The following is a 25085-nucleotide window of genomic DNA, read 5'->3' on the forward strand; positions in this document are numbered from 1 at the left end:
TAAACATTGTATTAAAGGTATATACCGAAACAAAGTATATATGATACCTTATTACCGTAATATCTGGTATATACCTGTATACCAGTAATAAGGTATCGTACCTTGTTCCGATATACGGCAGTTGCCGGTATACCGAAAATTGCGATATATACCGTATCAAAATCTATAGTTTTAAAATATATAATATATATTTTATATTTTTAAAATATTGGTTTATATTATTGAATGATATGAATATATATGTTGAGAACTTAATAAAATATCCTAGCCCTAGTTTTGATGATACCAAAATCCTTAGGTTTTCTTTGTAATAGACTAGAACCTTTAGAACTTAAGTGTTGGAGTTCTCTTTCTAGTTTGTTTAGTGTTCTGAAGACTAAAGACTGAAGACTGAATAACTCAACTGATGTTTGCAATTAAAGGCAAAGTCAAATACGGATGTTTGACTGAACGGGTTTCTTAACTGAAGAATCAATCATAACTGATTCATCAATGCTGGCTACGTGGATTCGGCAGACTGATACTAAAGTCAAGTATCAGTTGACATTCTTCCTCGAACTGAATCTCCAGAAGTTTAAAGGAAGCCACGCACACGAAGTACAGCCGCATTAAATGCAGAGATACAGAGGATCGTTATTTCTCTGCAGAACATTCCTTTTTGGTGATTACTTTTCAGAGGCGCCTTATCTCCAGTACCTGAGACGCGGTTTCTCACCAAACAAAGAACCTTGAAGATTGAAACCTCAGCCCAAATTCAAATTACTCTCACAACGGATGAATTCTTGAAGACCATCTCCGCCAATGGATCTATTCAAGACCTCTCCTATAAATAGAGCTCGAGGATCACTTCAATCTTCACCGATTCAAAAGCACAAGCTGAAGCGCTGCCGAAATTGCAACTCAGCCATTCAAAGCTATCAAAGTTTGAATCGAAGAAGAGAATTCACAAAGCCAAAATCAGACTACTGATTACCTACATTCTCTTAGATCCTTAGGCAAATACACTGTATATCCAAAGCCTAAGTTCTGATACAGAAAGCCTGTTCTCTGTTATCTAGTTGGTATTTTGAACCTCCTTTCAACTGAGCGAAAAGAGTGTTTGAGTAGAGCGGAGTTCAGACCAGTGTTCTGACTCCAAGAGATCTTAGCCAGCGCTAGCAAAAGCATTGTTGTGTCTTAGCGTGCTAAGAGTGAGCGAGAAATCCAACCTAGTATGTTGGTACTAAAAATTTGATTTTCAGTTGTAAGGTTTGTTGTGCACCCGTAAGCACAAGCCCAAAGTGTTTGTCAGTGTGATCAACTGACCGTGGACGTAGGAACTTGTTCTGAACCACTTAAAAATCCTTTGTCTTTTATCGCTTTCAGTTCGTACTTTCTTATTTGTGCTCAAACCTGTTCTTAACTAAAACTGATTAATCGCAAAGTGAAACCTTAATCTGACAACGTGTTAACTCACAAAGGCTATTTCAAAGTAAAAGTTTTCCGATGCCAGTGTTATTAGTCTAACTGACCAATCTTCGGATAATCAGTAAGATTCATAACACTCCTCTGTTTCTAAATCAAGACTGAAGCTCTACGTGAATATCAGTTAAAATCTCGTGCTTAACTGATATCTCTTTACTGAAGTCATCTTCAGCATCAGTGTTCAACCTTTGTTTAACTGAAGTCTTCTCTTTCAGTTAACTTCAAAAGATTATTTTGTTTTGTGTTTTGAAAATAGCCTATAGGTGTATCCCCCCATACACCTATCCTGACCTTCCGGGACCTAAAAATATACAAACTTGAAAATATAAATATCATCAAATGATATAAAAATGAACAAAATATAATATATAGGTTATACAATTTAATATAATTGAAATTATAGTATTTTTCATATTGATATTATAACATAGTTATAATATATATTCACCTTACGTGGGTTACATAGTTATATTATATTATATTATATGGAGTAGTATATAATTAGGATTTTTGTTCTATAATAAATACTTCTAACTTACAATATTTATATAGTTTATTATATATTTTATCAAGTTCCTTTGTTTATATAATGTTGATATTTTTGTTTTTTTGTTTTTGTTTTTAGTAGATGTAAAAAACAAACAAGATAGTTCTCAAACTATCACTCCAGCGTCTACCATTTTGGCTACATAACTTAAAAAGTAAGGTTGTATTAATTTTTTAATTATTTAAACTTTATTTTTAGCTATATATGTACTAGTTAACTTTAAACTTTGCGTGTTTCGTGAGATATGGAATTTGAAGTGAAAATTGTTGATTATTTGAATTTGCTTTAGTTGAAATTTGATTGTTGAGATTTGAGATTAGACAATGTTAATTTTGTTATGTTGTAGACCTGTACTAACTTGAAATTATTGAGATATGAATAAACTTTGTATTTTATTTATTTTATTGTGTTTGAGTTTTATTGTTGACATTATATTTGTTAGATGTTGTTCATTAGGTAATCAAGTTTTAAAAAAATATATTATCGATATATCGTACCAAAATTTATCAATTTCAATATACCGTGAAAGTGCGGCATATTGAAACATGATACGGTATAGCGAAATAAAGGTACGGTAAAGGTATAATATATTTTTCCACACCGTAATTAAGGTATACTATATGTAAAGATAAGGTAAAAGTATGAAAAAATTTCTCCATACCAAAGGTAAATGTAAGGTATACAGTATGAGGAATTTATTAGGGTATACCATTGATAATACTCATTTTTCTATGATTTTTAATATTCTCTTCATGTCAATTTTGTAAAGAATTGAGTGTTCGATGATTATTTTGTGCTTAAATTCATCTATCTTGTGAAATATGATACATGTTCGTAATTTGATGAAATCTATAGAAATATTGAAATTGATTTTGGAAATATGGTATGAATGAAAGTTGTAAATCATCTCGATATGAGTTCGAACGCAAAAGGATTGCAAATCGGAGTTCGGACGATGGAGATATGGCCGAAACAATAAAGTCGCGCAAAGAAGTGAATAGTGGCCAATCGAATTTTGCGAATTTTAAGACTTTCTGAATTTTTGGGCATATTTTAAGACTTTCTTTTGTTCGAAATCTGAGGAAGTTTGGAAGGAGTTAATACAGTGGATGGGCAAGCAAGCTGTCTTTCATCATAAGGCGAAGCCCCACTTCAATGTTTTTGTTAACCTCGGGCACAAAAAAGACGTCATGTTCTTAACAGCAGTTTGGATCTGTGTTGTTTGGTGCGTTTGGAAGAAGATAAACGAATGCATTTTCAATCAAGGCTCTTGGATTAAGGAGAGAATGATTTCTGAAATCAAGACAAGAATTTGGGGTTGGAGCTTGGCTTTCAATCTGAAATTGAACACTTCAGATTTCTGCAGATGGAATGCAGCGGTCAGTTTACATGGTTGAGATTAGTTCTGTGGTGTCTTGGTTTCCCATGTTTCTTCCTCCTTTTCTCCTTTTGTTTCTTGTTGTCTGATTTGTTTCTGGTACTGCTTGTACCTTCTCTTTAATAAAGCTTTTTCCCTTATCAAAAAAAAAAATTAGTATTTTCGAGTTATGAACTGTATTTATCCCATGTGCCTATATATAGGTCATTTTGTTGACCTATTAGACACATCTCTTCTCCCTCTTTTCATATTTTTCACTTTTTAGTTTGATAATTTATTTCTTTCATAGTTTTCATAGCTTATATTATTTTCTCCAAGATTGAAGATTCCAACTGTTTCTTCATAATTAATTCATATATCTGGCTAGTTTAGTTTCTGATTCTAGGGTTTGTCTTAGTTGATTGAATATGTGTTTTTGATTTATTGATATCCATTCGCCCTCCAACTTGTGATTCAGGATTCTTGGTGTTTTATTTTTTGTGAATTACCTGATCAATAATTTGCATGTCTAGTTGTTCAGTTTGAGACTTGAATGTGATAATTCTTCAGCCGATTCAAGAATACATGACATAATTTTACCTTGAGACTTTAATGAGATAAGTGGGCTATAGGAAGTTATTCTTTGTGTGCTATTGAAAATTAATTTATTCTTTTGAGACTTGAATGTGATAGGGAATTTATCAATCTACTTTCATAGTTGTTCATTAGAGAATATTATGAATAGGATTGTGATCTTTCATCATGACTGGATTAAAATTGATAATTGAGTCAATAGGTTGAATGCATGTATTTAATTAACGATAGTACATTCCTTAGAGTCAGTGTCTTTATTATTTGGTTTATTCTCTTGATTTTTATTTGTTCTATTTTTAGTCTAGTTTTTATTCTCTACCATATTTTTGTTTGCCTGAGTATTGAATATGTATTTATTAGAACTATTCATTGTGTTTCGATTTATCAGTCCATGTGGATACGATACTTGATTTGCTATTTATACTACGTGATGAGAAGTAATCCATGCCAGTACTGGAGATCGTTACACGTGTACAAGGACATAGAAGCGTCAGAGTAAAGCGTGTGTGAAAAATCCATTCTATATAAGTATTTGTTTACAGCTCTGTATAGGTGCCGCGCAAAAGTCAAACATGAATGCGAGCCAGAGTAAAAACGAAGGTCTTATTTAGAGAGAGTGTGCCCCCTCTGTACGAAACATGCGTGGACGAGAAAAAGAAACTCTGTTGATAACCAGAGGCAGCTTTGTCGCAGTACACCGATGGTAAGAGAGTCTAAGAATAACTGTTTCTGACATAGCGAGTCCAGCTCTGTCATATTTTTACATGCGCATTGCATGATCTAAGACATGGAATTACTATTCTACCCCTGTCTGATGTATCCTATAAATAGGCCTTCCTTTGATTTGTAACACACGCTCTAAAAAAGGATATAACCTCTTTTATTCCCTTCTAAATTCTGTATTTTCCATTTTTCGCTTTCAGTACTCACGCAGGTAATTTCACGATCTAGAATTGGGCTGAGATTTGTAATCCAACACTACTATTACACTATGTTAATTGCGGTATATATTTTTAATGTTGCTAATAAATTAATGATCAATCGTACCGTCTCACCCCTATTCATACTTGATAATGTCATATTCGAGTTTGAGCTCGAGCTTAGCTCGTCTGATATTTGTATAAATGATGTTCGAGCACGAGCTCGTTAAAAACTAAAAATTATATTCAAAATGTGATGATCCTGTTACTCAAACTCGAGCTCGACTCATTTAAGTGCACGATTGAAAGTTTGTGAACAAACGAATTCAAATATGTTCGTGAGCCCAATAAGTCCGACACTGTCAAGCTCGAGCTCGACTCAATAAAATTATTGAATTTAAAATTGAATTCAGGCTCGACTCGTTTATTATGAAATTGAGCCTTAAATGAGTTTTTCTGAAGTCGAGCCTCGAATAATTTGCAAATGGCTATGCTCATTTACGATTCTACCTAAAATTAATTTTGTTATAAAAAAAGACCAGAACTCATAAAATAAGACTAATTCTGTATAACACTATCTTAATGAATTAGGATGGAGAGCGAGTGGAGAGTGGTGAGGAAGAGAGAGGTAGGTCCGTCCCGTTCCGAGAGCAAACCGGCGAGGCAGTCATACATCCCAAACCCTAAGAACCCAAACCCTGTTCGACGGAGAGGCGATACATGGAATAGTGCTACAAGAAACTGGAACCAAAGTGATATTGTCGGTAAAAGATTGTGGAAGCCAGAAGAAAGCGATAGGACGACCACTTTCTTCTTCAACAATATCCCCGATTATTGCAGTGTTGATTTTCTTAAAAGAAAGTTTGGGAGTGTTAGGAAGGTTACAGATATCTTCTGCCCAAAAAAATGGGATCTAAAGGGATGACCTTTTGGATTTGTCAGATTCGAAGATGTTGAACACCATGAGAAACTACTGCAAGAGTTAAATAAACTATGGATCGGTACTTACAAGATAAGGGTCTTCAAACCCAGATTTAGAAGGGAAAAAGAAGAGATAGATTGCAAGGGACTCGAAAGGAGAAATGTGAAACAAAAGGAACAAATCAAGAGCTGCTCAATCGCGTTAAGTAAAAGAAAAGAAGGAGTGTCCTTCATGGAAGTTCTCACTGGAAAGAAAGCTGTTCGACGGAGAGGCGATACATGGAATAGTGCTACAAGAAACTGGAACCAAAGTGATATTGTCGGTAAAAGATTGTGGAAGCCAGATGAAAGCGATAGGACGACCACTTTCTTCTTCAACAATATCCCCGATTATTGCAGTGTTGATTTTCTTAAAAGAAAGTTTGGGAGTGTTAGGAAGGTTACAGATATCTTCTGCCCAAAAAAATGGGATCTAAAGGGATGACCTTTTGGATTTGTCAGATTCGAAGATGTTGAACACCATGAGAAACTACTGCAAGAGTTAAATAAACTATGGATCGGTACTTACAAGATAAGGGTCTTCAAACCCAGATTTAGAAGGGAAAAAGAAGAGATAGATTGCAAGGGACTCGAAAGGAGAAATGTGGAACAAAAGGAACAAATCAAGAGCTGCTCAATCGCGCTAAGTAAAAGAAAAGAAGGAGTGTCCTTCATGGAGGTTCTCACTGGAAAGAAAGCTGAGGAACCTCCAGGTGATGAAGTTTTTCAGTTTCAACCCATGGATTCGAAAAAAGAATGGCTCCGAGGGACTTATACCAGCGTCATAAAAAATGAGTTTCTTTGGGAAGACATCACAGAGAAAATTAACTGCGAGTGCACGAGGAAACTTAAGGTGACTTCTCTTGGAGGCAACTTGGTGCTGATACAAAAGACAAGCGAGCAATTAGTAGAAAGTGTAATGGCCGAACTCGACGAGTGGAGCTCGTTCTGGTTCCAATGGTTCAGACCTTGGAGATACGTGGACGTTAATCAACAAATGATCGTCTGGACCAGATGGATCGGGTGCCTCTCCATGCATGGAACCCCAGATTCTTCGACCTAGCATGTGCAAAAATAGGATTGGTCCTTAAGATGGACGAAGGTACAAGGTACAGAGAAAGGTTGGATGCAGCCTTCATCCAAGTCTCCACATGGCTGAAATCGGTGGATAGAATCCTTCACTACAGAATCGATGGAGCGAGTTTCCAAATCCGGATTGAAGAAGTACATTTTCATAATGTCCTACCATCGGATGAAGCAAGGAGTAGAGATGTGAACGATTCAGACTCGGACTGGTCGTGGGACGACATCTCAACGTCGTCGACGATCGCTCACATTTGAAATCCATCGGTTGAAAATTAGAAGGATGATGTTTCGGTTACCCAGGCAGACGACCTTTTGGATTGCGCGGGCAAGACCGTTGGAACAATAGTTCCCGAGATATCTCATGATGGTAAGGCGGCTACCTGCACCCTGAGATTAAATTCAATTGATTACCCACAAGTCATTTGGGCCGTGAAGTGCGCCTGGACGGACATCTTATTGAAAGCCCAATTGAATTTAGAGAGGTGAATTTTCAAAAATCCTAGGTTGTGGCCCAACATCTTCTTAATAACCCAGTCCAATCTTCGGAGGACTACGACCATCAGGGGGGAGAGAAAGACAAAACCCTAGATTCTAACCCAAACCTGAAAGAAAAAGCTCATCCTCCCCCGACCAACGAAAACAGTAGATCCGCAATGGCGACTAGATCGTTGTCTAGAGAATCTTGGGAGAGAGAAGCGGCAACACTCGGTGGTTTTGAGCTGAGCTACGGGGAGCGCTTGAGAAGCTCAGAACAAGGGTCCGAAGGGCAGAAGGTGAATATCGAGCACTGAGAAACGAAAGAAGAAGCCGTCAGATCCCAAAAGAAAATTAGAAAGGCTCGGGGCAATAGCAAGCCGGATAACCATGTTCCCCCCAAGAAAATTAAAAAGCTTCGGAGGGCACAAGCAAAGGTGAAAGAACGACAAAGATGGGGAAAATTCAATGCTCAAATTGAATATGAGAGAAAACCGAAAAAGGGTGAAGATCCCAACAGAGGAAGACTAATTGGAATTTCTAATGAAAGGATTGTGTCAAAGAGGGTGGAAGAGGGATTAAAAGTGTGGAATTTTGGGAAAGAATTTGGTCTTACAAGTAATCTTCAAGATGTTGAAATGGCAGCGCAAATCTTACCGCAAATTAAGAGAGGATGACATAGTCAATAGTGTGCTGCGAGATGAACAAATCGGTATTCCATGAAGTTATTATCTTACAATATCAAGGGCTTGAGGAGTGTTGCTAAACATAGGGATATCAGTGACATGATTAGATACCAAAAAAATCGATCTTTGTTTTATTCAGGAAACAAAGATGGAATCTTTCTCATATAATGTTTGCAATGCGCGGTGGGGAGCAAACAACTATGATACAGCAGTGAGGAATTCTGAAGGCAGATCCAAAGGCATTCTTAGCGTGTGGAATAAAGGTTCGCGGCATCAAGTAGATGGGATATCCCGGGAGCGGTGATTGTAAACGGGGTTTGGATACCAGGTAAGCAAGATTGTTGTTTTGTTAATGTTTATGTTCCAATGGATACTCCTGATAAGATCATTCTCTGGGATATGCTTCGATCTATTGCTGAGCAAAATAAGGATAAATGTGTGTGTATGTTGGGAGATTTTAATGCAATTAGAGAACTGGACGAACTGGTGGGAAGAGGGGAGAACTATGGGAACTCGGACGCGAGACGCTTCGATACCTTCATTCGGGAGAGTGAGTTGATGGAGATTAGAATTCAAGGGAGGAAGTTTACGTAGTATCAACCAAATGGGGGCTGCGAAAGCAAATTGGATAGATTCCTTGTCAACGAATGTTGGCTTAAAGTGTGGCCATCTTCCAACGGCCGAGGTTTACAAAGATCGATATCAGACCACTGTCAGATACTTCTTACAACAAAAACGGTAGATTAGGGGCCTAAGCCGTTTCAATTCATCAACGCCTAGATTTCACATTCTGAGTTCATGCAAGTGGTACAGAAAGTGTGGGAAGAAACGAACATTCCGGGTTGGAGTTGCTTCGTGTTCAAAGAAAAGCTCAAGAAATTGAAGTTAGTCTTGAAAGAATGGAACAAGAATTCGTTTGAAAACATCGAGCATTCGATCAAATCTCTGAAGGACGAGCTCCAAGCATGGGACATCCTTGATTATGCTTTTGGCCTGGATGAGAAGGAAACCATTAGGAGGAACAAAATCAAAGCCAATCTTATCCTGCAAACGAGGAATAAGATTAGCCTATTGCAACATAAAGCAAAAGCCCGATGGCTAAAGGAGGGTTACTTGAATTCTAGCTTCTACCACAAAGTTATTGTTGGCCGAAGAAAGAAGAATGAAATGTTAGGAATGATGTTCGAGAACCAATGGATCGATGAGCCAACTGTCATCAAGGAGAGGGTGAAGAACTTTTTTGAAAAAAATTTCAGGAAAAGAAATAGAACTCTACCGATCCTACGTTCTGATTTCGCTGCCAGAAAACTCTCGAATGAGGATAAGATGTGGCTGATCAGACCCTTCACGGAAGAAGAAATTAAAGATGCCATTTGGAGTTGCGAAGGAAACAAAAGTCCGGGACCGGAAGACTTTAATATTAACTTTTGGATAAAGTCGTGGGAGGTTATTAAAGACGACTTTATACAGGTTATGAAAGACTTCCACACAAAAGGTAAAATCCCCCGCGACTGCAATTCATCTTTCATAGTACTAATTCCTAATAAAGATGAGGCGTACTCTCTTGATGAGTTCAGACCAATCTCTCTCATCTGCAACCTCTACAATATTATTGCCAAGGTCCTAGCTGGGAAGATTGAGGGCAGTTATGGACTCAATCATTTCAAAAAATCAGGGCGCCTTCATCAGTGGTCGGTTTATCCTCGACGGAGTCGTGATTTTGAATGAGGTTATTGCTGAAGCTAAGAAAAGGGGTAAGGGGAGACTTATTTTCAAAATTGATTTCGCAAAGACATATGACTCGGTGGAGTAGGACTACATTGACATTATGTTGGAACGGTTCAATTTTGACCCTACTTGGAGGAGGTGGATCAAAGGCTGCCTCACTTTGGCATCGGTGAACGTCCTGATCAATGGCTCTCCCTCCAGGGAATTCAATCTGGAGAGAGGTCTCCGTCAGAGGGAACCGTTGTCTCCGTTCCTCTTTCTTATCGCGGCTGAAGGTCTTCAATCTTTGATCGACAGAGCGGTGGAAAGAAGACTTCTGCAGTCGGCCGAGATTGGAAAAGATAAAATCAAGATTTCCCACCTCTAATACGCGGACGATACCATCTTCATTATGGATGATAATGAAAGGAATGTTGAGGCGGTGAAGAACATTTTGATTTTGTTTCAGTTGATGTCGGGTCTTGCGGTTTATTTCAATAAAAGTAGTCTGATGGGTATCGGGGTTGATGGCAGCAATTTGGAAAAGATGGCGACCATACTGAATTGTAAAGTCGGTTGCATTCCTTTCAAATACCAAGGAATCAAAGTTGGTGGCTGCAGAAAAAGCGTCGTGGATTGGAACTACCTGGTGGAGAAAGTCAAGAAGAAAATTGATGGTTAGAAGAACAGGAAACTATCTCTGGCTGGCCGGATTACTTTGGTGAAAGTAGTCCTGCAGGCTATTCCAATTTATCAACTCTCCTTCTCATTTATTCCAAAATCAACTGTGAGATCCTTGAATTATCTTTTTGGCCGATTTTTATGGGGTGGGAGTGCGAGTTCCAGTTCTATTCCATGGGTTAAATGGAACGATCTTTGTATCAATAAAAGTGAGGGGGGCTGAGTTTTAGAAATATTAAATGGTTTAATTTCGCTTTGTTGATGAAATGGCTGTGGGGATATTTAGAAAGGAGTGGGTTATTGTGGGCTAGAATAGTTAGATCGTTATACGGGGACTTGGAGTGGGGAGAAGAGGAGCTGAACTGTTCGGGTCAAAGAAGGTCTGGTGTCGGGTGGTGGTAAAAAATTCTATCAATAGTTAGGGGGCCGTCGGGATTCTGGTTCGTGGATAACATAAGGCGGAAGGTAGGGAACTGTCTAGATATGGAGTTCTGGGTACATGGATGGATAGGGTCGCAACTGCTTAGGTTCGTCTTTCCTAGATTGTTCCAACTTAGTGCCAATAAGGATGCTCTAATTGGTGATTCGAGGAAGTGGTCAAACGGGAGCTGAGGATGGGAACTGAAATGGAGATGGGAGCTCTTTGAGAGGAAGAATGAGGCGGCTAACGTTTTATTATCTGTTATCTCTAATTTTGTTCCAAATGCAGGAAGCGTCGATGGATGCATATGGAGTGCGTCCCAGGATGGTCTTTACTCAACAAAAACAGCATACTCAGCCATCAAGACAACCAGAAACGAGACCACTTCGGCGACCACCAATTCGGAGTCGCTCGCGAAAGTTTGGGACGCACCTGCTCCCCAAAAAGCAAGAGTGACAACATGGAGGATCTTGAGAAACAAATTACCAACATGCGACCATTTGAGGAAGAGGAACGTAGCGCTAGAAGAAGTGGAGATGAACTGCAATGCATGCCTTCATCAAAATGAGACGTCTAATCATTTTTCTTACTTTGCCCGAAGGTTGGTGCGGTATGGGATGAAATTCAGAGTTGGCTAGGGATCTGTTCGGTTCGACCTCAATGCGTCGATTCACACTTCATTATGTTTGCACATCTGGGCAGGGGGAAGGAGAGCCGGAGTTCTTAAAGGCACTGTGGATTTGCACTAACTGGTTACTTTGGAAGCGAAGGAACGAAAGCCGATTCGAAGGTAAGGCTTGGGACATTAAAAGCACGATCGTGGAGATTAAAGCAAGAATGTGGAGTTGGAACAAAATTTTCGGGATTTTAAATAAGGAGACAAGTTTCTATTCTTGGTGCTCAAATGATATTTATTTTCTTATTACGTAAATGAACGACTTTGGTACCTCTGGTACCAGTGATATCTAATGAAATTTCTTGATAAAAAAAAAATAACACTGTCTTAATATTAAATATCGATGGATCGAATTCACCCAATCAAACAACGTATAAATAGAGTGTAGTGCAAATTTATTCTATATGCATATCTTTTTTCTTTTTGGCATTCATATTTTATATTTAAGCCATAAAAGAGAATTAAAAAGAATTCTACAAGCTATCCAATTGCTAAGCAAAGCAACACTGCAACAGTTGTTCAATTGTACATATACGAGTGGCTCCGTCACTTGTTAAATCATGATTTTGGTGGGTGTATTTTCAAACGGACCCTCTACAATTACGTGTCACAATGCGTTACAACATTTATGATTTAATTTATTAAAACATGCATATACATAAATTGTTATCAATTGTTTACATATGTACGTATTGGACGATATTATATATGAGTCCATAGTAAAAAATTACTCATTTTGATTCAGTAAACAAAAATTATATCCATAAGAATAGAATGAAAATGTATAAAAAGCACTCACTCTCATTTCTGGAGGAATGTCTAAAATATTAAAAAAAGAATTAGAGTAAGTACTAAGGGTACTTCAATTCAAGTTTCTCTAAAAATATTTTTAAAAAATTCCTTTGTGAATAGTCTATTAGTGAGGTGAGTATTTTGCAAGCAATTTCTAAATTTTGAATAAACAGTTAGAAAGAATATTCTTTTTTTTTATTAGAATTACAATAAGTATCTAAATATAATCAAATAAGTCATTTACACACAATCGAAATCTCTATACCACACAAAAATAGAAAAATAATTGCATGCAGGTGGACCACCATCCACACAAAGGTGAAAACACCGTAAAAAAAAATGAGAAATCTACATCGCAAGCAGATAAAAATTAAACTTAAAATTTCTCACAAAAGACAATTTTCAAATGCCTCAATTTTTTCATTTAAACTAAACTTCATTGATGAAAGAATATTTTTATTTAAAGTAAAATGGAAGATTTATAGAGTGGTAAGTTGGCTACATGACAGCGATATTAGGTGGAGGGACAGATATTTTTGTGGATAGTGGAAGCCAAAAAGATGTAACAATAGATTAATATTTAATAGGGGTCAAAGTGTAAAAATATTAAATTATTGTGACAAAAAGCAGTCATTGAGAAAACGTGGGGACCATCATTTTTATTTTGGGTAAGATTCACTTCATTCACGCACACACAAAACACTGACAATGCCCACACACTTTACTTTAAACAGAAATTACTTAATTTTAATTTGATACTGCTAATCATATAGACAGGCGTATAATGATAGAAAAATAAAATCACGTGCAATAGTATCGGTAGCAGCTAATTTAATTTTGGCATTTTCTAAGACAAAGTTTTGCGGCTCCCTAGGTCGGCTTACGTCATGCGTGACATTTTCTTCATGCCCATTTTCGTAATATCGCATTACGTTTACTAAACTAATCCTGATCCATCATATCCTCCTCTTCTTAACGCTACTATTCATCTTTCTTCATGCCCATTTTCGTAATCTCGCAATAAAATGATATTTATACAAAGATTGTGCATTTGGATCTCAACATATATATAAATATAAGTTATTTTATATTCTATCAATTTTCTAAGGAAAATGTTGTAATTTATCAGTAGAAATTTTAAAAACATTTTCATATTTGGTTGGAGTTCAGCCATCAAGAATCATTGATCGTGGCTGAACACAACAATAAATAAAAAATGACGAGGTTATTGTAGGGGTTTACTCACACATTCCATCAAAAATGTATATACTCGTAAAAGTAATTTTATTACTCGTTCTAGCCTCAAATATATGTAATAATACTCGCTAATTACTCTAACCCGTTTGAATTTATAAATTTGATTTGTTGAAATAATTAGTTATTGATCGTAATAATACAAAGTAAATATTAAATATAAATATAATAAATAATACTCCGCAATCAATTAAAAAATGATTTTACTGCTCATTCTCTTAATCATGTCGATGAATGTTTGGATCCGTTTAGAATTTATATACACACTTATAATGTAGATTGAAAATTAGATAAAAAAAATTATGTAATCATGTCAATTAATGTTCAGATCAATTTAGAATTTATATACATACTTATAATAAGTTTACTATCAATTCTCGTCCCAAATTTAAATAAAAATACCCTCTAATTACCCAAATTATTTAACCTTATAAAATGTCTGGATAATTAAATATAAGTTGTTACAATAATTTATTATTCATCTCAATAAAACTCGAACATTAATTTAGTATAATACCTATTAATTATTCATTCTCATCTCAAACTCACATAGAAATACCCAATGACTTTCGGAAGCCATTTGAATATATAAAAAGAAAATATTATGATATCTCAATAGAATGCAAATACCGGTAAATAATAATAATAATAATAATAATAATAATAATAATAATAATAATAATAATAATAATAATAATAATAATAATAATAATAATAATAATAATAATAATAACAATAATAATAATAATAATAATAATAATAATAATAATAATAATAATAATAATAATAATTTTCAATTTATGTACTGTTATTGTACTTGTGATTTTTTCCTAAAAATAAATCGGTAAACCGAAATAATAAGGTACACCATCCCAAACTCAATTAAAAATTTATTTTACTACTCATTCTCTTCTTAAGCTGGTATATCAATACTCGTCAACTATCCGAACTCATTTAGATTTATTCTTGTAAGTTAATCAATTCGGGATTCAAATTGTGTTTGGAAAAATTATACAAAATATATATCTTTTTATTTTAGGTTTTGAATAGGATTATCCTTTTAATTTTGATACAAATATAATAATTTGGAGTTTTAAAAAATATTTCTTATAATTTAAAATATTTTTTATAAAATAAATAGTATAATTTAGGATTTAATATGATATTTGTCCAGTATTTCAAATAGCACAACCACCACAGGTCCACACCACTTCCACTATTATAGCTATTGGATTATGTGTAAAATGTTACAGAAAATAATGGGCCAGTAGAAAAGCTAAGGCTGGCCTCTAGGTACAAAGACTATGATGGCAGCCCACATAAATTCCTAGTTTGAATATTGAGGGGTTGGAGCCTAAAAATAGGTTCAAAAACTTAATAGTAGGATTAGTCGAATAAATCAACAAGCATATCATCATCCAAAATTAACGTATAAACAGTTACCGTGTAGTCGTGTGTTATATCTAAAATTATATGATCAACGATCCTAATCTCGTCACGATCCATATCTATTAATTTAGACCTCGCAACAATTAAATAGTATACAACTTCCACGTTGTAAAGTCATATTCCTATTTTATAAATTGATTTTGAGGTTGGATTATACATTAAAAGGCTTCGATCTATGCCAAGATATGATGGAATATTTAAAGAAATGGGTAACGCTAATTGAGAATGTTGTAAACATTTTCAATGTATAGTTGGTGCTTCATGGCCTTTCCGTTTTGCCAAGGGTCCACAACTCCTCTCTCTCTCTCACACACACACACAGTAGAGGAAATGAGCAGCAAGAACAAGAAGTACCAGATTTCTGGGGTTTATTAATTAATTTGAATGAAGACAGCGTTTTCCTCCTGAAAGGACACCCTAAACCCTTCTCACCCCACATTTACATTAATACTTCCAAATAAAGTTTTTATTACATTCAGTAACACATATCCAATATTTACAATAATAAATTAAGTAGTTGATTTTATGAATTTTAGTAATACAACTAATAATAAGGCCGAGGTCCAGCTGCCTTCTTGCGGAGATCATGGCGGTTGTGGAGGGTATTATGTGGTGCATGGAGTATAAGCTTGAGCCGATCGAGATTTTCACTGATTCTATGTTAGCGGCTAGAGTCATGGCATGCCCGGATGAGGAGGGGAACTTTCTTCCCAATGATCTGCTGGATATTTTGAAAGTTGCTCGCTCTTCTTGTTTAATTGGTGTTAATTATGTTTTTCGGGAGGCTAATAGAGTCGCTCATTCTTTAGCGTAGTTTGCGCGCAATTGTGATTGTCCGATTCGTTGGACGGAGAACTTCCCTGCTTGGCTTGGGGAGCTTGTTTTGATTGATTATGCGTAATATGATGGTTCTGGTTTGGCTTCAAAAAAATATATATACATAAGTTAAAAATCATGGGAAAAAATGAGTTAGAAAGTAATCATATTATACGTTTAGTGCAGAACGTTTTGAATGTGCTATAGAAAAGATTTAGTAGTGAAATAGGTTAAGAAGATAATCTAATGGGTTAGGAAAAAACCTAATATCCTTGAAAGCACAAGACGCAAACTAAAGGATATTGGTTCATTACAACGAAAAAACAAAATAACTAATGACCGAAAGTCAAACCGGAAACAGAGGACAAAAACCCAACGAGAGCTGACTCAATAATCAATATGGATCCAACCTCAGCGCGCAAGAAATTTGTAAGAAATCCATGGAGCCACCCCAATCCAATAGCCCAACGTCGGCATGAACAGTGATCACCAAAAGAGCTACTAATGGGCTAGAATATCTAATACGCGCCTTTAGAGATATATAAAATGCAAAGAATCTACAAATTTACTCCACTTGCCAGATCTGATCATAATTTATAAATCATCCTTGAGGTCCTACTAGTAAGTAACACTCAATTAGTTCGGTAAAGTTTGCACAATTTTGTACATTTTGGGTAAATGTTGTAAGATGACACCCATATTCAGATTGCAAACATCTACTCATCGCATATTTGTAATTTAAATGGTCCAGGTATGACTACCATCTTATGTACCTTAATCCATGAGACTTTTCCCATATTGAAAGAGCAACAAAAATGCATGACATAAAACTAGATCTCAAATCCTTTATTTTGAGAATATGCAGTTCCCATGAGTTTATGACCAATTAGTATCCTTGAAGAATCCACATTCACTAGTTGTCGACCTCAAATTCAAGAGCATTATAACTTTTCAACCTCCAATTCAAGAGCATTATAACCAATTAGAATGAGTGCGTTCACAAGCTTACAAGAGATCCTAAAACAACACCAGCAAGAAAGAAGTGAACATATAATTGAGCAGTTAAAGAAATTTTGTCTCTCCCAGCGCCAAGAAAAATTTCATAACGAGTATTAAGTAACCACAGATGAGCAAATTCATCGTGATATTTACTTAGCTAGAGACCATGAGATTGAAGATCCACCACTATTTTTACACCAGAGACGATAAATTTCCTAAAGAAAAGGTTCCTTCTCAAGGAGCCTCAGCTCTCACTTCAGAAGTAACCTTTGTGGTGTGACACTAGCCTTAAGTATCTAGGTCTCAGAAAAAATTACCTTTGGTGGCAATGGCATCAAGTAGAGGTACTAGATCCACTTCAGAACTGTAATGGTTGGGTGCCAGTAATACGACAGGATAAACTCAGAAAACAGAACAGCAAGCAAATTTTCAGTGAAGCAAGCAGTTTGCATGAGCAAGCTATTTCACCTTACACATTCAGTTAGAATGCACATTAGAGCACACCAAAACATTGCCACATATTCTCATCATGTCTAAGTTCTCCCCCACGCAGGGGGTGGAAGAGAGGTTAAAGAAAACAGGCCACAAGAAATACATCAAAACAAATTTTGGTAATAGTCAAAAGTTGAGAGAACATGATTTATATACAAGAACCAGCTTAACAATTTGTTTGCAGACATATACATTCTCACAAACATTATATATATATATGTGTGTATCTACAACATGGCAATTTCCAATTATTTAAAGTTACGTTGACAATATATAGAAATTGCATACAAATAGGACTATGGTGCCACAGGGTTGAGACTGGCCTCATCATGTCACGCAGGCAAAGCAAAGCTCTCTTGTATATAATGTGGAGGATCCATCACAGAACAGATATCAGACTTCTCGAAATCAGCAATCTAGCAAAGAAACAAAAAATAAAATTTTCTCAATATTTGTTCCAAAAATGGGCATGTATTCGTGGAGAACATAAAGAAAGGTAACCAATTTAACCTTCTCATTGCAGCTTGGACAATAATGATATTTGTGCCATAGACAATCCATTGAAGGGCACAGAAAACAGACTCCAAGCATAAATGGCATCATGCAACCAACAACTGCAGCTAAACTTGGTTTAGCCCTGCATTACAAGCAAAGCAGAGTAAGAAAAATGAAACAAAGCCATCTGGTAAAAGATGATCCACCTGGAAATAAAGCCAAGCAAATAGACATACCAAAAATTACTACAATATTTTACTTAGCTCTTTGAGCTTCATACAGCCTGTGCAAGTCAATGGTCTACAAATTCAACTTAGCCCTGTTTGAGCTTTATACAGCCTGAGCTTCATAGAGCTTTGATCCAAAATTCTACTCTTCAAGACAGAATTACCATCCCAGATTCGATTCATGGGAACCACATCTCATGTACACTGTTGTTCAACTCAGATCGGTCCATCTATTTCTAGCAACAGCAACTGAATCTATGATAAACCACAGTGTCCCCAAGCTCTAAACTAATTAGAAGATTTCCTACCCAGCCCAACAACTGTAGAAATTAGGGCTATCATCTTTCGGCATAAAAGGCTTAACTTTGACGCGTAATCATAAATTTCAATAAGTAAACAAACAATTACAGAATCGACGGCGGAGAATAGTAGAAAGGGGGAGAAGTTACTTGACGGTGGTGATGCCGGAGCCGCCGCAGTAGGGGCAATTGAAGGGCGCAGGGGTGTCACGGTAAATAGTCTGTTGAAGGGGAATTCCTTTGGGGTCTCCAACAATGGCATTTGGAGGGATGGTGCCAGCTTGATAAGGGTTTTCTACGTAAAACCGCTGCGGCATTGGCGCCTGATACGCCGCATTGTACGGAATCCCAATCGCTGGCTCGTCGGTCTTGGCCGTTTTTTCCATGGCTGTCGAATACTACTTCAGAGGTGATGAAAAATTTGTTGCGATGAGCAATAATTAAACTACTCAATCTTAATCCCCAAGTTTCGATGATTTTGTAGAGAGAGAGAGAGGGGAGGGGAAATCGAGAATTGGGAGAATAGTAATAGGGTTTGAAAAAATAAGAAGAAGATGGAAGAGTAATAGACTATAGATAGAGGTTTGAACTTTGAAACTTTGAAAATTGGGATTGGCTTCTAGAAAGAAGAAGTTGACTGCATCTCCAAGTCTTCATTCCATAATGTAGTTCGGTCAAACCCCACCATTGCCGCCCCATTCTTTGTAGCAGCAACCAGAATAAATAAGCAAGGATCCATCCTTCTCATAGCAACAATGTTTCAGTCGGATTTTCGCACGTCAGTTTTTTTTTTTTTTTTTTATTGAAAGATATACACGCGAAGCGCCTTTCTCGACTTCGTGCCCGATACCAAGAATCGAGTCCAGCACGAGCCAACCGATTCGCCGCGTACCGGCTTGGTCCGGCACCCCAAATCTGGCACTGGAGATACTCTAAGAAATTAATTATGTTGATATCAAATTTACAGAACCGATCACCTACCCACCGTGGGCAAGCATAATCTTACTATAATTACAATTGCCACATCATGGTGGGCACGTTATGCATGCCCACGGTGGGTAGGTGATCGGTTCTGATCAAATTTATATGGGAGCTGGTATTACTTTTGATGATTGGCTTCAATAGATCAAAATAACAAAGTTAATCCTTTACAATATTTTAAAATTATTGATTATTTCAATCATTTAAATTAATTTTGCTTGATTTATATCTTAATGAAAGGGTGAGATTGAAGGAATACTAATTTTAAGGATAAAAATACTTAATCAGACAAAAGTAAACGCTTCTAAAGTTATTGGTGTCTAAATAAATGAAATTTAGATTCATTTTTATTTTTTCCACAAATTTTAAAAGTTATCTCCGTCCCACGAATCTTGAGGCACTAAGGAATTGAAGATTAGTGTTGAAGTATGTAGTTAATAAAGTAGAAAATTGATTAGGTAAGTAAGTAGGTAATAAAGTAGAAAAGTGATAAAGTGGAAAAGTACACAGTTAAGATAAGTTTAATTTGAACCCCTTATTTTTTTTTAATTCTTACTATATATAAAAATGACACAAGATTCATGGGACGATCGGAAAAGGAAATTGACTCAAAATTCGGAGGGAGTACTAAAAAATAAACAAATTTGATAACTCTAATAATTTGATCACAATTTCAAATTACGTTTGAATTAAAATTAATATGGCATTTCACAAATTTAACATAAACAAAATACTATGATTTAACCAGGGGCGGTTTTGAGGGTGTGCGGGGTGGGCGACCGCACAGGGCCCTGAAAAATCGAGGGCCCCCGATTATATATAGGTCAATATATTTATATATACTTAAATAATTGGAAAATAAATAACTTCATTAAGTAGCTTGGTGGAAATATGCTCTCACAGCATCTTATTGATGCAGGTTTGATTCTTGAGATTGCCATTTGTAAATTTTTATTGCTTGGGCCTTTGGGGCCTTTTTCCCTTACCACCGTATTATATATGTATAAAAGACTTATTCATAAACTTAATAAACAAACTAATTCTTCTTCTTCTTCTTTTATTTTGACGGAATAAACAAACTAATTCTAGATAGCACTAAGAAAATAAGATATATGGCCTTTTCCTTAATTAAAACCGTGTGAAATGAAATCATACAATCAAATATATTTTTAACCAAAAATAAATATAGAGGCATTATGTATTCCACCTCTGTAAAATAAAATATATTTTTACATGTTTATTGTGTAATCTGATAAAAAAACTATCGTTCGGATATATATATATATATATATATATATATATATATATATGTATATGTTTTATATTTGTGATACATTTTTAACTATAAAAAAGGGCTCAATTTTAAATTTTGCACCAGGCCTTCCGTAGGTTAGCCCCGCCCCTGAATTTAACAAACGACCACGTCGCACATAGATTACCCACGAATTGTTGTTAAAATTGATTGTCCAAGCATCTTGTCGTTTATTGGAGGACATCGTAACTCTTGGCATCTTGCGGTTGAGTTGAATATTCGTGGTTATAGTTGGATTAGTTCGGCCTAAAAAAATTAGCGGATCATTTAGTTAAATCTCTTTTTCTTTTCTTTTTTTGAGTGAATTAAATTCCTTCTTTTAATCGCTCCGTTTTTTGTTACTATGGACTTTTGCCCGAGTTTGTTTTTTTTTTTTTTTTTGATCGGTCAAAGTCATGTTAGATGTTAGTAGTTAGTTCTCATCCACTCCAAGAACCACCTTATCTCTCCATTCACCAAACTCCACCTTATATCTCCAATCACCAATTCGTTCCCAAGAGGGATCGAACCCGGGTCACTTCACTTAAGTGAGGACCTGGTGGCCAGTGGGCTAAGCCCCCTGGTTACTTTTGCCCGAGTTTGTTAACTTTTCCCACTAGTTTGTTTTAAAAAAAAAAGGCCCATGGGAAATGGGCTTATGAGCCCAATAGTAGTTATAAATTTATTCTTGAGCCTACTATTAGATGATAGATCAATTGAATAAATATTTTTAATATTTTATTAAATAAGAGGCTATAGTAAGTAAAATTTGGGCTAGGAATAGAATCACCCTTTAGAAATCTGTGGTTGCAAGCAATCTCGGTTAACATATAAAACATTGTAATTAGTAATTACAATATCATAGGTTGATTTTTGGCATTAGCACTATTTCCAAAATTTTAGCGGTAGTAAACTACGTCGTTTCACCAGTATAATGAGCTTTTTTTAGTAATTTATGGACAAACTTTGTCGAAAAAAACAAATATTGCAAGTTAGAATGTTTTTTATTTTTAGTTTTTTCATGTTTAAGAATACAAAAATGTCATTTAGATTATTCAAAATATTAAAATATTTTTTATTTCTACATGTACGATGAGTCGTATGTTTTTTGCCACTCCAACTAAAATGAGGTCAACTCAACAATTCCTAACCACTCTAACACAAAAGGATGCGTTTACTTTGATGATAAATTTATCACTAAAAAAAGAGGGATAACAAAAATTTATGTCTTTAAATATCTTCTTTCCTTTTCAATATTAAACACAAAAGAAAATTCATCATTTTTCCTTCTTTATTTTCACTTCGATGATGAATAATATTATCCCTCCATTTTTTAGTGGATAGTTTTTTTCATCCTTGAAGTGAAAATAATAAAGAAAAAATGATGAATTTCTCTTTTGTGTCAAATGTTGGAAAAGAAATGAGACATTTAAAGGCATAAATTTTTGTTATACTTTCTTTTCTAATGATAAAGTTATCCATCAAAGCAATGCACCAAAAATGTAAATAGGTGTAGCATTTTGAGCTCCCCTCGCCCACGGTCATGTTCAATGGTGTTAAGTATAATACTCCCTTCGTCTCACAAGAGAGTATAATTTAGGGGATGATACGAATTTTAAAACATATTTGATAAATAATACTTCCTCCGTCCCATTAGTAGTGTCCCATTACTTTTGGGCACAAAGATTAAGGAGTGTGTAAAAAGTAGATAAAGTGAGTTGGTGAAAATTATTTAAATATTACGTATAGAAAGAGATGATATATTGCCAAAAAGATAATGAGACATTACTATTGGGACGATCCAAAAAGGAAAGTGAGACACTACTACTGGGACAGATGAAGTATATATTAAGTGGAGAAATGGACTTACTACTGTTTAGAAAAAGAAATAATATGTTATAGATAATGTGTGAAGTTATATTCCAAAATAGAAGTGATACTTTCTTATGAGATGGATCAAACGAAAATAGAAAAAGTGATACTTGCTTAAGGGTCTACAGACTCTACACTATGTCCAAACAAAATACGCAGTTTGGCACCTTACAATGCAAGATAAGGTAGACAAATGGAACTAAAAGGTGAAAAGCGAAAGAATCAATTAATCGAAGTCGGTTTACAAGAAGATTGAAAAGAAAGCATATGCAAAAAAATATTTTACATGGATGTTTGGAGAGTATTTGGTGCAAACTCACTTTAAGCAATACACGCGCATTTTGGTTGGAAATTTCTTCAAAATAAAATTTCGACTCGACAAAAATTATTCAAAAGAAGAGTACTTCGCGAGAATATCGATGATAGGTGTCCTTTCTGCTTGATATATATAGTGTGAATATGTGAAATAATTATTTTTTTTCTTGCTCGTTTGCATATAAAATGTGGGCTTGGTGCTATAGTTGGTTCAAAATAAACTATGTTGAATATGTAGATCCAATGTGTCAGTTTAAAAAACACTTAGAATTTACAATGAATAAAAGAATGCTTGAGTGGTGGACAATAGGAATGTCAATCGGGCCAATCCGCTTGAATTCAGATTATTCAGTTACAGGTCATTTTGGTTTAAAATTCTCGACCCTAACCTTAATCTTTCAGGTTTTGAGCTAACCAATCGAGCTAAAAAATTTATTAAAAGGATTGTTAGAGTCAATGTTGACTCCGACAATGTTGGGTTGAATGTTGATAACATTCGTGCTTTCAATGTTGGGTTGAATGTTGATAACATTCATGGTGTCAATATTTCTGGGCTTCAACCAACATTCTGAAGTCTGCATTGACTTCATACTTTGACTCTCCATTGGTAATTGTATATATTTAATCTTTACTTTCCTTTTACGTTTTATTATTCTTTGGTTGTGGAATAAAGGTTTTATGCTTGTTGACTACGTTTTCAATAAGTGGGAAGACGGTTATTCATGGACCAAAGTAGTGGGGTGTTAGTTCCTACTTTTAAGGACCCATGATCTTTCAACCAACATTCCAGACTGGTCGACTAGCATTGTTTGAAGATGGATTGCAGCAGTTATAGGAACGTTTTGGAAGTGGAGAGTGGAGGAAACTAACTACGAAATGAAGGCCTATAAAAGCAGCAAGAAGCTTCATTCATTCTCACATTTTGGAAGTACAAAATCAGAGACCTAACATTCACCCACAACCAACTCGTCATTTCCTGCTGCAAACGTGACACCGATTCTTCAAGGACTGCTTTGACGAAGAAGACTTAGGCAGCCATTTTGTAAAGTCTATCTTTGTTTCGACGGGAAGTCGAGAACAAGAATTAAAGTACAAGGCCATTGGAGCGTAGCAGGTTGTTTGTTTTGTCCGACTAACATTTGTTATTCGGCTGATTTGGTTTATGTGTTGTATCAACATTCTAGTTCAGAAAGTAGATATGTTGATTTGTCTTAGACAGATAATCTGTAAAGATAGATCTCCATGAGATCCAAATCTGTACTTTACTTTGTTGATTCAACATAGTGTTTTTTGCCTTGAGGCACTCCAGGTTATTTATATAATCCGTGAAAAAGTATTCATGTGTGTTATTCATTTCCGCTGCATGTTGGTTTCAATGTTATTAACATTCTGTTGATAACATTCTTCCCAACATTACTTTTTTATTTGCACAGTTATACTTTGCTGGTAATTTGGGGCACTAAACTCTTTCAAAGATCTTTAGGATACCTTTTCTCCCTATGGTTTTTTGCCCAAGGTGGTATATTCGAAATATTCTAAAATATTTTTTGCTATTTAACAGGATGCATAGGCTCTTCGGTCTTCATAACTATTATTCCCTCCGTTCTCATAAAAATGTATCAATTTTTTTAATGACATGAGTTTTAATAAAATAGTTGAATGTGTTGTGAGTGGAGTAAGAGTTCACTTTATTGTGAGTGAAAAACTTACTTAAAATAGACTTGATACATTTTATGAGGACGGACGAAAATAACAAATTACATATATTTTATAAGGACGGAGGAAGTAGTTAAATATGGGATTTATCGTGTGAACGTTGATTTAGCGATAAAGTGATTAATATCTAAAATTAAATGCCTTATGTTCTAGTCTTCCACCATGCACTTTTTAAATTTAATTAACTATTAAATGAGTTAATAGTGTTTTATGTCCTGAACTTTCAAGGTTTTCCACAAAATATCCCGAACTTTAACTTTCTCCTAAAAAACCCTGAACTTTTAGAATTTTCCACAAAATGTCCCGCTATTCAAAATCAGTGACGGAAAGATGACTCATCTTATCGGAGTCTGAGGTGGACATATTTTTGTATAAATAATTAATTAAATAAATAAAACTATTCTGCTTCATTAATACACCAATTCTACCTCATTAACACCCAAAAATTATAATTAAAAAAAAAACTTAATAAACACAATTCCATCCTTATTTCTTACACAAAGTTTAAACAAAA

General features: G+C 35.4%; 2 protein-coding genes across 3 annotated transcripts; one reads left to right on the forward strand and one right to left on the reverse strand.

The window, feature by feature from the left end:
* The first annotated feature begins 8886 nt into the window (after positions 1 to 8886).
* Positions 8887 to 9816, forward strand: LOC130993921 (uncharacterized). The gene has a single exon (XM_057918957.1). The coding sequence runs from the start codon at positions 8887 to 8889 to the stop codon at positions 9814 to 9816; it is 930 nt and encodes a 309-aa protein (XP_057774940.1).
* Positions 9817 to 17508: 7692 nt separating this feature from the next.
* On the reverse strand, positions 17509 to 19304 carry LOC130991183 (GSH-induced LITAF domain protein-like). 2 transcript variants are annotated; one of them, XM_057915277.1, is made up of 3 exons: positions 18547 to 19304; positions 17886 to 18012; positions 17509 to 17791 (listed from the first exon to the last, which is right to left on the reverse strand). In XM_057915277.1, exons 1-3 carry the CDS (start codon positions 18780 to 18782, stop codon positions 17708 to 17710), a joined length of 447 nt encoding a protein of 148 aa, XP_057771260.1. In that variant the 5' UTR covers positions 18783 to 19304; the 3' UTR covers positions 17509 to 17707. The 2 variants fall into 2 exon arrangements, with proteins under 2 accessions (XP_057771260.1, XP_057771258.1); XM_057915275.1 differs by having other exon boundaries at positions 17509 to 18012; positions 18547 to 19252.
* Positions 19305 to 25085: the final 5781 nt, after the last annotated feature.

Source organism: Salvia miltiorrhiza, chromosome 7 (assembly GCF_028751815.1).
Source record: "Salvia miltiorrhiza cultivar Shanhuang (shh) chromosome 7, IMPLAD_Smil_shh, whole genome shotgun sequence".
In the NCBI taxonomy this organism is placed as follows: Eukaryota; Viridiplantae; Streptophyta; class Magnoliopsida; order Lamiales; family Lamiaceae; genus Salvia; species Salvia miltiorrhiza.